Source organism: Centrocercus urophasianus, unplaced genomic scaffold (genome assembly GCF_019232065.1).
Source record: "Centrocercus urophasianus isolate 14NV4802_14NV808 unplaced genomic scaffold, USGS_Curo_1.0 seq_15, whole genome shotgun sequence".
Taxonomy (NCBI): Eukaryota; Metazoa; Chordata; class Aves; order Galliformes; family Phasianidae; genus Centrocercus; species Centrocercus urophasianus.
The window spans coordinates 34,461,868-34,475,004 of record NW_024884697.1 but is presented as its reverse complement, the minus strand read 5'-3'; the positions used below and the strand labels follow the sequence as shown (position 1 = coordinate 34,475,004).

Below are 13,137 nucleotides of genomic sequence, written 5' to 3'. Positions count from 1 at the left end.
TTACTCACAGAACTGCTGCTCATGTGGCAAAGCCAGAAGTCAGCTGTCTGTGTGACCCTGTGGCTGCAGAGGCAGTACTTCTTCTGTCCTCAGAGAGGTCAGGGTTTCTACCTTACCAACATTCAGGAGCAGATCAAGGAACCAATTATATTACTGAAGTTTCCAAGTATAAATCCACCATACTATGTAAGCAAAATAGACAACATAGGACTGCTGTAAAATAAATGAGATTCTAAGTAGCTTATTCCTTAAATATACTTTGTAAGAAAATTTGAAACTACAATGATTTGTATTGCATGTCCTATTGCTGGACTATACACTCTACCAGTGCTCATAAGCACTGCCTCAAGTGCTCTTTTGTTATCTAATCTTTTTAGAATTTCCAAGTACCATTTTTCCCTCTTGCAGATAATAAAACATTTCAGTAGTGATTATGTTTCCTGTCAAACTGTAGGTAATGCACACTGATGTATAAAGCATTGATCAAAATCATTGCTTTCAGACAATTGTTTCACATACGTTGATCAAAGTTTTGGCACTTTCAAAACTAAACCCATTAACTCACAAACATGACCCTGTTTATAATTGAAAATATATAGATAACATGGCGAGTTTGAAAGCTGCTATTATATTCCAGAGAGAGCCAATTTAGGAAAACAGAAAAGCTTGATCTTTTCTGATAGGCGACATGTAAATAAAGCAGACAGTATGAAATTCACCATGAGCTCACTTAAAATGTCCAAACCTTTCAAAGAAAATGCTTGAGCTATGTGGACTGTATCCCACTGGTGTTTCCTGTGGCATGCTGTGAATGCTAGGACCATATGCGTTATGTATGATGAAAAGATATTATTCATATAGGACTGAAAGCATGACTAATTCACTGTTACCCTGAAAAGGGTGAAAGGTAGGTTTTTTTTAAAAGTTTTGATTCATATTTTTGGATCAATTCAATATGGACACCTAGCTTTATGCCACTGGTACGTCTCCACGTGAATACACATATTTTTCCTTTCTCTGAGTCTTATCCCAAGAGCAAGCGCAGGTACAGCCTAGTGAAATACCTAGTGCTCAGGAAGATCCTTGAAGTCTTGTTGGTGAATCTTCCTTCTTCATTCAAGGTTAAGTCAAATGCTAGGTATAGGAACAGGAAGGAAACTTCTCCCAGGTCATTTTTCCCTCTGAGATAAACATCTATCACATGGATTGCTTCTTTTTGCAAGGGATAAGGGACTGAACATAATGAAGGGACTGGACAAGAGGAAAGTTACAACTACAGATAAAGAAGTCAAGAATACAATGCCGACAAAACCAAATGTGAAGGTCCTTCATGCAGTAGGCAGGATAGGCAAGGAACTGAGAGCGTATGAGGATTGATGACAGGCACACATAGAGCAGAAGGGCATGCTCCTCCCTCTCCTACCACTTTCTTCCTCCCCAGGTTCTATAGCACACAGGCATTGCTGAAAGCATGGAGCAATTATGAACAAGGACTGGGGAGAGGGCACATCTGGGGTGGGTATCACAGGAAGGAGAATGTCAGATTGTGGTGACATGGACCCTCTCAAGGGTTTGCTCATAGGAGTTAGGTTAAAGCCACATGTAAGGAATGGCAAGAGTGACATCAATACTGGCTTTCAAAAGTGAATGTAATGAAAATAAAGTTGGCTACTGTAAGCGTGGTTTCCCCAACATGTCCCTTTAAGCAGGATACCCCTTTCAATCCTCAGGGGAAAATGCTATTATTGTGAAAGCTTAATTACAATATGCCAGCACAGCAGTTCCCACAGATTTCAGCCCTTGTATGAGCTTGTACAATACTGACACAAGAAACCCTATGCAGCAACAGCAAGATTGAAAGAGAACAAAAAAAATCACAAGTCATAGTTTAGGAACATTTGTTTCTACCCTGCTACTTAATCAAACACCATCTGCACATAAAACATGAGAAAGTCTCAACACTTCTGAGAGTTTTGATCCTTAGCATTTCTCTTTATATCCAAATACGTTGTTCAGGTGTATCCTGGATGGTGTGCCAGGACACTAGCATGTTGTATAACACATATCACACATAACACATAACAAATATCCAGTTCCAAAGCTTTTTTCTTTTTTTTTTTTTTTCATACTTAAACTAGCCTCAAAGCCCCAAAAGTGGGAAAAAGTGGGGCCAGCAGGAATTGTTGGGTCATGCTAGGAACCTGGCTGCAGAACAGAGGTCCAAGACCAGATATCTTGTGTGTCCGGGAATGCTGCCAGTAACCTCCACTGGCCTCCCAAAGCAGGTGGCTGCATGCAGGATGCTGACAGGATGGCCCAGGTCTGTACGAGCTGCCAAGTGGCCCCAGGTAACCACTCAGACAAACCCCATCTGGCAGCAGTCAGAAGCCAAGGACCCTTCTCACAAGGCAGCAGGGCAGGTGGTCATGACCAGTGCTTTGGAGCACTCCTATGCCCTGTTTGCCCTGCTAGGCTGACTGTGGTAATACTGTGTCACCACATGATGCTCACGTGGACATTCTTGTGTATCTGATTTGAACCTGACATGGCTGATCACTTTAGCACTTGGCCCTCTCGTCCTCCGTCCTCCTCCCACAGGCAGTGCATGTCCTGGTGGGATTCAGCCATACAGAAAGATTTTCATTAGCAGTTCTGAGGTTGAGAAATGTATCTCTTTACAGGTATGATTTAAAAAAAAAAAAAAAAGCAACGTTTTACGAGATTGCTCAGCAGACAGAAAGGAGTCAGACACTGAGTAGCTTCTGCTGGATGCAAGAAAACATCACTCAGCAGCCTGGAACTGCTGACCCAGTTTAGATAATTGTACCCCACTTTGAAAGCAGTCTGACCCTACAGCTGGTTGTGTGGGGACTGGACTCAAATATTTAGTGGTAGCACAGACTGGGGATTCTTGCATGTCTGTCCTCCTAGCTGTTTATAAGGCTGGAAAAATGTGTGACTGAGAAGGGCGCTCTGACACTGCACTGGCACTCTGTGATTTAGTCCCTCTTTCGTTATCTAGTGTGCCCTAGGGTTCTAGAAGCTCACGTAGATAAAGCACGAAGTAAAAGGAGACTGTAGCCATGAGTTTTGAGACATTTTTGTGTATATGTACAGTTGTATGCATGAGTACACACAACCTTGATCCAAACGGTGGGAAATTCCTCCATAGGGAGCTTGAGGGTAACTGTTGAGGTACTGGGTTTCCTAAGAAGGATAAAGCTTTCTGTTGGCTTCATTATCATGGGGTGTGACATGAAAAATCACAACTGAAGCTCCTGTCTTTTCATGAAAACAGTTCTCCTGGGAGAACGTGATTTCATCGAAGTTGCTTGGTCTTTTAACTAAAAATCAGGATTATTAACACACAAAAAAACCCTGTTTATAATGTTAACACTTTTGAAAAAAGGCTTTTTAGTTTTAAGACTGAACTGGAGGCATCTCAGAACTCTGTATTATCAAAATCTTCAACTCCTTTTTCAGAATAAGAATTTCTTTTAAAAAGTCAAATGTTTAGAGAAGCAGGGAGAAGGAGATGAAAAATCCATTTTCTGACCTGTTCCAGCCAAGCAAACTATTAAGAACAGCCAAGATTATTTCTAGCTCAGCTTTCATGTAAAAATGCATCATCATAAAGTGCTCTGCACATAGCAACATATTTTAAAAATAAAACTGAAGTGATATGTAAATTCTGTCAGAAAGTTAAACTTGCTTGTACTATTTTTTTTATCCTGTATTTGTGAAGACAAATCCATGTGCTACACTAAATTCCAACTTTTCAGGTTTTCAGTGGAGAACAAATGGTTTATTTTTTCCTCTACAATTGTTTCCAGCACTTTGGAAGAGGTACTGTCTTGTATTCTGCTCAATTTTCTACTACTAAAGTAGAAAACTAAACTAACTAAAGTTTTCTACTACTAAAACTTCTAAATTTTACAGGAATTCAAGCAAGTGGCATGTCTTACTGTAAACAATGCTTGTTTTTAAATATCCTTGCTGACTGGTTTAGCATGGATAGTGACATAATCTATTCTTGATTATCATTTCTCTCTGAAAATGAAATGGGAAAAGCTTCTTACTAACAAACAATGATTTCTAAACAAGAAAATAAATGGAACTAATCTGAATCTGTGGCATTCACTGCAAGGTGCTGCATTACAATAGTCCCAGTAAAAGAGCAGCAGAAGCTTCACTTCTCCATCAGCAGTTCCAATTAGACTTCCCTCCTTTATTTACTAAAATGTACAAATGAAGATCTCCAACTCATCAGTTGCTAATAGCATAAAATTTGTTTTAACATTCTCGAGGAAGAGATCTTAAAAAATAATTTGTGCATCACTGCCTGCTTTATCAATCCTTCTTGTTCAAAAAATACTGAAATGACAATTCTGGTACATAAGTGATCTCACTAGAAATAAAAACATCTATTTAAACAAGTACTTAAATTCAGTGAAAACAGTTGGTCAGAAAGCAAGCTGATGATTAATAGGTATATTTCAAAAATAAACCAGTAAATCTACATAAAAGGCTTTTGGATCAAACAGATATATTCAAGATCATTAAAAGCCTTCTTGATTTAAAAGCAGAGTGGAGATATTGGAGCTTTGGGAAACATAAAATCCAGAGACCATCTGCTTACAGTCAGTTCTACAGAAAAGTGAATAATAAGGGAGACAGCATTCAAGTGACACTTCAAACCCCGCTGCCAAGATCTAAGTTGTGACACCAGTCATTGTGTGTTGGCTGTTTTCAGTCATGGAATTTGAGAACTTACTTTCCTCTTCTTGGCTTAACAGAAGCAAACATCATTTGAATTGTTAGGGTTAGTAAACCAGATAATCTGTATTCATGACAAATTTCAAAAGGAAATTATAGCCCACATAAAATGCTGAACATGGAGATAAACACAGCTGTGGGCCAGCAAAATAAAATGGGAGGCATTACTTTCAGAACAGCCCTTGCATACATCTCATGTGCGTACACACAAAATCACATACATTTTTATACAAAAATGATTTTAACGTAATCCTCTTCACATTCATTAAGATATCAAGGTGGTTAGTATGGATTGCCTCTCTACGTGACTGCCCTTCTTGGGTGAAAATACAAAAGGCAGTTCTAAGCCCTGTCATCAGTTTTCAGGTTTTTGCAGCTTTGCTAACCTAAAGAGAAGAGTTAATGAGGCTTTCGAAAACCATGCCACCTGTTTCGTTAAACATAATAAACACAAGAAGTTGTTATCTTATAGAACTTGCCTTTGTGCAGGCTTTTAACCTCTTAATTACACCCCTGAAAAGACTGCTGCTATTTCAAAGGTTTCAAGAAATACTTCCTATTGTAAATCAGAAAGCAATGCAAGAACCACCTTGTGAGCAGAAAATCCCTAGACTGTAGGAAACAAGAAATTGAATCTATGCACACCTTATCTGACAAGCACAACCCAGTTAAAGCAAACAAAAGAATAATAGTTTTCTTTCCCTCAAAGAGGTCTCTTTTGCCAGTGATCATCTTTCAGCTGATAGTAGCTTTTCTGAACAAACCTGTATCATTCCATCTTAGGACTGCTACGCAGCTGACTAAAAGTTTCTGCTGATCACCCCTATTCTTAGTCTGTCTCAATTTTGTCACGAAATATCAGCTCTTAATGCAGACTACACACTGCAACTACATTTGGTTCACTTCTTCAGCTTCTTCACCTATGGAAAAGAATATCTGCAGAAAAGAATGAGCGAGACTGTCATTTTGTTTGGAAACTGTATTGGAAATTCAACAGTCTCTTTCAGAGCAACAAAGGAACCCTTGTTTGCTTGGCTTATCGTGTTTTGGTCCAGAATGTGTATAGAATGATGTGATCTCAGCAAGATTTTTTTTTTGTTTGTTTAGCAGAAAGAAATCTAATATAGTCAGCAGACCAGCATTTTCTCATGACTTTTTAAAAAGATCAAAGGAAAGAACTGCAACCTCAAAAGTATATGGCTAAGATATTTCAGTCTGTCTGGTCAATAAAGAAAAAAAGGTACAGACCAAATAACAATTTATAAGATAATTAATTCTTAAGGCTCTTTCACCTTTACAAACCTTAACGAATGCTTTGTATATTAAGGAGGTAAGTATTGTTTGAGACAGACATAAGAACTTGGGAGCTAAAGTAGTATAATGTGTGCCTGTGTATGGGTAAGTTATACACCGACGACAAAAGTTTGCTAGAAATTGATTCATTATTTGGAATTCATCTGAACGGAATGTGTGCAAAAGATGTGAACTTTCTGGTAGAACTTCTTTACACACAAAAAAATAAGAGAACATGTTTAGCACAGTATGCTTCCCAATCAGTAGATCTCAGCTAATGTTTGTTTATGCCCAAAGAACATGCCTATTTTCAATCATCTAGAGATTTCATGCTGCTCATTCAAAGTTAGCGCATACTTTAAATTTAGAATTTAAATTAGAATTTAAATTAATTTAAATTAGAAAATTTAGCCATCTTTTTTTCTTGTATCAAGTGACAATGACATTCTTTGGATAATTCAGAAACAGAATTTATTCTGCATCCTATGTGGAGACAGCAACAGTGGCCTTGTAATTGCGAAATGTGAACTCCAGGTGCAGCAGAAGGAACTAATGATAATTAATTCACTGAATAACAACATGGCAGATGGATTTCAGTACAGGAAGATGTAAAGTTAGGCCTATGAAGTGAAGGAAATTCCCACCCGTCAAGACAAAATCCTGAATAACTCTTAACATGCTAAGAAAATCATGTCTTGAAGTTGCACTAAGTGTAAAAAGTAATGCTCAGTGTTCAGTAACAGTTAAAACAATTAAACAAAGTGAAGTTTGGGGGTTAGCAGGAAAACACACAACAAAAAAACCTCCATAATTTCCCTCTGCAAATCCAGGCTGTATTCTATGCAGGTCTGATTCCTCCTTGACTAGTCTCAAACAAAATATAGAAAAGCTGGAAAAAAGTTCAGTAAAGAATAACAAGGATGACCAGATGAAGGGAATAGTTTCCACATGAGAAAGAATTCAACAGTTGTAACCATTGGAGATGGGACAGAGGTACATAAAATCTAGGATACCTCAACAAGGAACAGCTTTTTATACCTTCTAGCATCTGCACCTATTAGCATCTACTACCGTAAATGTGATAGTAAATTCCAAGCAAATAAAAAAAGGTACCTCATCACAGAGTTAGCTGATCAGCAGATATGCTGCTACGGAAAATAATGGGTGTTACATTAGCTCAAACAGCAATTGTACAAGCTCACAGAAGAAAATCCTCTAAGAGCTATCAAGTTCAAAGAAGCCGTTCAGCAAGTCCTTGAGCACCAAGCTTTGGCAGTTGGGACAGTTTACCAAGGGAGTATTATTTTATTTTTCACCTGACCTTTTAGTTTTCCTTCAGTATCTGCTACTGAAGGTCTAATAGGGCTAGATCAGCTTTTAGCACGATGTGGTACAACCACTGTTAAATCGTGAGGCAGAAGCACATCAAAATAATTTCATTCATACCATGGAACAGCCAATCCTCACTCCTAGTCTAGGAAATCTGGCAGGAGTTCTGTAAAAACTGGAGCTTGTGGACTGAGTCAGCATGACCCAGTCAAGAACTATAAATACGGAGATCTGCCTGTAGCATAGAGTATAATTAAGGGTCTTCCAGTACACTTTGTTTCATGAGCTAATAGTATTTTCCATATTGCTTAAAAAGAAAAAAATAAATGATAAAAAAATCAAGGGTGTTATTTGGGATTCTTTCTTTTCCCTTGTAAAGAGCCTTAACAAGAAATCATGGGAAAGACTGATGCTCCAGGGACCATATTCTTCTTGACAGACAGAACGTATTGCAGAGCAAGTCTTCTCAGGTGGTGAAGCAGTTTATAACACTGCAAGGAAACTGCCAATGTCACTAAATTACTGGAATGAAATCAGTCACTTTTGATTTTTAACTTAGAGTACAATTCTTTTGAAAAGCATTTCAAAGAGATTTAAAAGAAGAAATAGGTTCAAGACATTACTGAGCGATATATGACAGGTAATTAATAGGTAATCCTATATGGTATTGTTAATACAAGCTCACATGTTGATTTACCAAATATACTTACAGAGACTGCAGGCTGCGCAAGTTCTGGAGTGCTTCAGTAGGAACCTGGCGTAGCTGGTTATTCTGCAGCATTCTACATTTTGAGTAGCACAAAAAAAACAAACCAAACCAAAACAAAAAAACAACAGAATCAATACGGTAAAGGTATGTTTTTTCTACTGCAAATTTTCTTCTAAGCTTACCTCCTTTCTACTGGTTTTACTTCAAAAATACAAGCACAGAAACAATCTACACAAATGCTCAGGAGTGGTGTTCCCCTCACTCCTTTCAAAATGCTCATTCTCTCTCTTCAGAGCAAACGATTACATGTAGTACATTAGCTCTGTCAACACACCAGCTTTAGTAGGACTTTCAAAGTAGGTGAGGAAGCTAACAGATGAAACCTTACTTGCTGTTGATAGAGCTTGAGCTCCGAATTGCCTCTAGTGATTATGAAATTGTCATCCGTATGTATGATTTCTTTTTCCTTCTTCAGTACTTCCGTTTCTTATTCTGATAAAGTTCTGACAGACTGACTCTTGAAATTCTCATTTAAGAACAAGCTACTATGGCCAGCACCATTTTTAACTGCACGAGCAGTTTATGATTTAGTTTGTAGAAATTTGTCTCAGTAACAACTGCTAAAAATTTCCCAATTAAATCAGTTTTCTCAGAAGGAAGTTTGTTAGCAATGACCTGATCAATTTACTTTCTGAGGCTGTTGCATGACTTAGCTTGCAGAGACAGCAAAATCTTTTAAATTCCAGGAGAAACTTTTCTTACCTTAGAATACATTTTCACTCAAACTGCCTAACATCCTTGTTTAGACCAACTTCTCCATTTATAAAAGGATTCTACCTGGGTAACACTGGAATAGTAAATGTCTTCAAAACGAGGTATACTCAGTGGGACATTGTAAATGAAATACTTTTTGGCAGGCCTGAAGCTCTTAGGGCCAACAAGAGCTACAGCTGCCCAACTTAAGAGTAGATGTAATGGGTAGCTCTTTGTACTTCTTTCCCACCTAATATCTTTGCACTAAAGCTCAGTATGCTTTTATAGTAGCATCTGGCTTGGCTTGACACTGCCTAAGAGGTTGGCGTTCTTGCACATAAAAGAATTCCTGTGAACTGAAGGAAAAGATCCCCTTTTACAGATAGACAGTGACTTTTGGGCTGCTAATAGTTTTAGTAACTGTATATGTCGTCTCATTACTTCATTTTAGTCATGTTCTTAATAACTTATCTTAATTAGATTACAAAGAACAAGATACAAAATAAGAACTAGATTGTAAATTGCGGCATGTTCTACAGTAATGATTTCTCTCCCATCTCTCAAGAAAAGGAAAAGGCAATATACCCCGACTTCTGTGTGATCATGAAAAGTCCAAATTTTTTAGGCCTGAATACAGAACTTTTGAGACAACTAAAGAAACTATGAACTGAACCAATTTTTACCTTTGATATTGTACAGAGACATCTACTTGATGAGCAAGTTGTTTTTAGAATGCGATTAATGCTTTCCAATCTTTGTGTTTAGGATATTTTCTATATGAAAAAACAAAGATTTAATGATGTTCATATGTATCTCACTTCAACTGAATTGTTCAAAATGAGCTGATCAAAATATGTAATTTACTTGATCAAAACTTCACTGGTTAATTAGTTCCCTGGAGCATTTAGGAAATCAGAAATATATCAAACAACACACAGTTTACTTACAGCACTTTAAGACTGAAAAGGCCAGCAAATGCTCCCTTAGGAATGTATGTCAAGCCATTTCCTGCAAGACGTCTGCAAAGTTTGAAAAAGGGAAAGAAAAAAGGAGTGAATACTTTTTCCCTTCATGTGGAATTAATTTGGTTGCTAAAAAGTGTAACACAGCTATGTTTGAAAGACTGATGCCAGAGGTAGTAGTAAAAGAGCCTTGTTTTGTCATTAATATACTTTTAAAAGCAAAATATCAAGAGGAGCTCTTAACTGTATAGTTGATTTACTGACAGCTGGACTGCAGAGACAAAATGCAAGTTCATTATAAATCAAGATTATGGCTTAAAATGGACAATTAATTCTTTGTAGTTCTCTTTTTAAGCACTAGAACAACCTCAGTAACTAAAATACAGATACACTAACAATAATCAGCATCAGGAGACTTACAGGCATACACTTTTGGAACTGTGTATATATGATGTCTGTGCACATTTAACTCAGCTGCATTAACTCATTTCCACATAATATCAGAATATATCCACATAGTAAAGAATAAAGTTCATTTTACAATAACAATACCCCAAATTTCTCTGCTGGTGGCATGACAGTGTATTTGCTATAATTTGTAGGTTTTTTTCCCTAATTCTGTTGTACCCTTCTTCTCAGAATGCCTCAAAATACTTTACAGACTGAGGAAAGTACAACAAATATCTCTGTAATGTATGGTACTTTGATAAAAAGAAATTAAAAAATAGAAGAAAGTATTATGTAGGATTTGTTCCTATGGAAGAAAGTCTTCGTAGGTTACACTGAAAGTAATGCTTCCTATTTATTTCCACTGAAAGTACTACAGAGAGCACAATGGCACTATTTGATAGAGCAAATTCTCAGCTACGAAACATTATTTTTCCACATAGTTACGAGCATTAGCTGTGCATTTTTACCAGTGATGAATAAGAGCCTGCATGCTGTGCTTGTAACAATTTGCACCAGCAGAGGTGCCCCACTATCACTGTTGCCACTGCTGAAATGCAGCACCCACCATCTCACTCTGCTCACAACAGCTGCTTCATCTCCATAAATGTTTAGCAAGTGCTGATGAATGTCAGTGGGTACCATTCTTTTTGCATGGAGGAATTCATTGACACCCCTTTGCTTCATATGTACTTCCCTACCAGATGCCATTGTGTCAGACTGCTGCTCTGCTGCCATCTGTTGCACAGCAACAAAATGTAATGGAATATTGATGGGAAGATTCAACCAGTACTGCCATACCACCAATGTGCACCTCTGATGTTGTGGACCAATATAATAAAATAGGAGGCACTGCCTTTGGGAGCAGCCCTCATATTTTTGATGTGAAGTGCCATTGGTATGTTCCTCAGCAGTGGAACTGAAGAGCATCTTGCATTTACCCTCTTGACATTGCAGTTCAACAGGAATGTGCCATGCCATGATACCTCTTCCAGCACTGGAAAACTGACTGGTTGGGGTGAGAGTCAAGTTACTATGTGTCAGTAGAGCCTTGCTTACTGCTCTTGGATGCCCACAACTGTGAGTTGATCTGATTTGATCACCCTATTTGCATACCAAGTGAAACCAAGTAGAATTACTTGACATTTCTCATCAGTTAAGATACTGTACATCAAAATTGCAGTTAGCACAGGCCAGCTGATGTGGTGACAGAGATGACATTTGATTTGGCATTTGGACCCCTTAGGAAAGACCAGAGGATGAATTCCATCAAATGCCTTGAGCCACCAGAGGGGAACCTATAGCACTGAAGTAGGCACCAGAGTTGCTAATCCTTTTCGTAGAAAGTGCCAGGTGCTTGGAACTGCAATCCCAAAGACCCAGCACTGACTGTTCTTAAACTTCATCTCCATTTGAAGCTTATTTACCCCAAGATAATTACAGAGTTCCGGGCACACTTGCGCTTCTCTTCCACACAGAAAAATACTGGTCCCAGTGGAAGAAAACATGACTCTAGATGCCAACACCAATGACTTTTTATGTATTATAAATTTGGGGAAAGCATCTTCCCTGTGCACACAATTGCTGACTGGTGTGACCTTGTTCAGAGAGAAGAAAAGTTCTCTTCTGCAGGGCTCACTAAGATAGAGCCACTGAGCTCACTGCTCACATGAGATGCACCGGGGTCTGAGGTTCAGGCATCTGAGACCTGGGTATGTGCACCTGCACACCAGCAGACAGATCAGTGAGCAGAACCTGGCACACACTTGTATATACTGGATAAATCAGGCATGTACTAGAGTAGGCACTGGTTCTCTGAAAGCAAATGCTGTTTGTGGATTATAGGCCAGCAAAAGTTAGAGATCTCTCTAATGCTGACTTCAGTTTACTATATAGAGTTTTGGAAAGACTACAAAATGTTTAACCCCCTCAGCCTTTTGTACCGTTATTTTACTGATATGACTGAACTCTAGTTTTAGACATGAACCAGAAGAGGCTACAAAATTTTACTGAAAAAAAGACTAGGCACAGGTGGGAAGGAAGGGAGGAAAGATTTAGGTTGGATGTCAGGGGGAAGTTCTTTACAGAGAGAATGGTGAGGTGCTGGCACAGGCTGCCCACAGAGGTTGTGGATGCCCCGTCCCTGGAGGTGTTCAAGGTTGGATGGGGCCCTGGGCAGCCTGGACTAGTATTAAATGGGGAGGTTGGTGGCTCTGCACGTGGCAGGGGGGTTGGAGATTCATGATCCTTGAGGTCCCTTCTAACCCTGGCCATTCTGTGCTAGGTTTCCGCTTACTAAAAGTGTCTCACTGAGTATCATGGAGAGTTCAGTAAAACACAGATAACTGAACTCATATCTCTAAAGTCTCAAGCTGGCACTGTCAGGGCACCATCCTGTCTTAAAGAGTGGCTGTGTTGCAATAAATTTCACAGCTGTTGCAAAGCAAACTACCAGACACACTACATGTTCATACTGCTTCTTAGATCTGAAATATTCTTTATTTAAAAGGCTAGCTAAGAAAATTAGAGCTCTTTAAGCACTCTGGTATGGTAAGCATGCTCCTCCCTGCTTTAAATGCAGCACTGTGGTAATGTAATTGGGATACTAACCAGCTTTTTTTGTTTCGATGTGTAATACTGACTATTTCTAGATTAACAAGAAGTCTTTCTGTGGTAAGCCTTAATGCTTGGCCATTTTTTTTTGGAAAATGGACAGTCATAATTTTTAAAATGGTTTTATGGAACCTGTAATAGTCAGAAAGAAATACCTATGCACAGAGGTATTCATATACATGGCTCATGGGCATTCAGCACAGTTTTAATGAGACTGTACTGCAGAAAGTTATATTTACTTTTCCATGTATCTTT

At 38.5% G+C, this 13,137-nt stretch overlaps 1 protein-coding gene across 1 annotated transcript in view; it reads right to left on the bottom strand.

Moving 5' to 3' along the window:
- LGR5 (leucine rich repeat containing G protein-coupled receptor 5) overlaps positions 1-13,137 on the bottom strand; it is an 85,397-nt gene that overhangs the window by 27,334 nt on the left and 44,926 nt on the right. Inside the window, exons 3-4 of the mRNA XM_042816273.1 lie at positions 9,808-9,879; positions 8,109-8,180 (exon numbers count right to left, since the gene is read on the bottom strand). Coding sequence (XP_042672207.1) covers positions 8,109-8,180; positions 9,808-9,879 — 144 coding nt within the window. The remainder of the gene's footprint in view (positions 1-8,108; positions 8,181-9,807; positions 9,880-13,137) is intronic.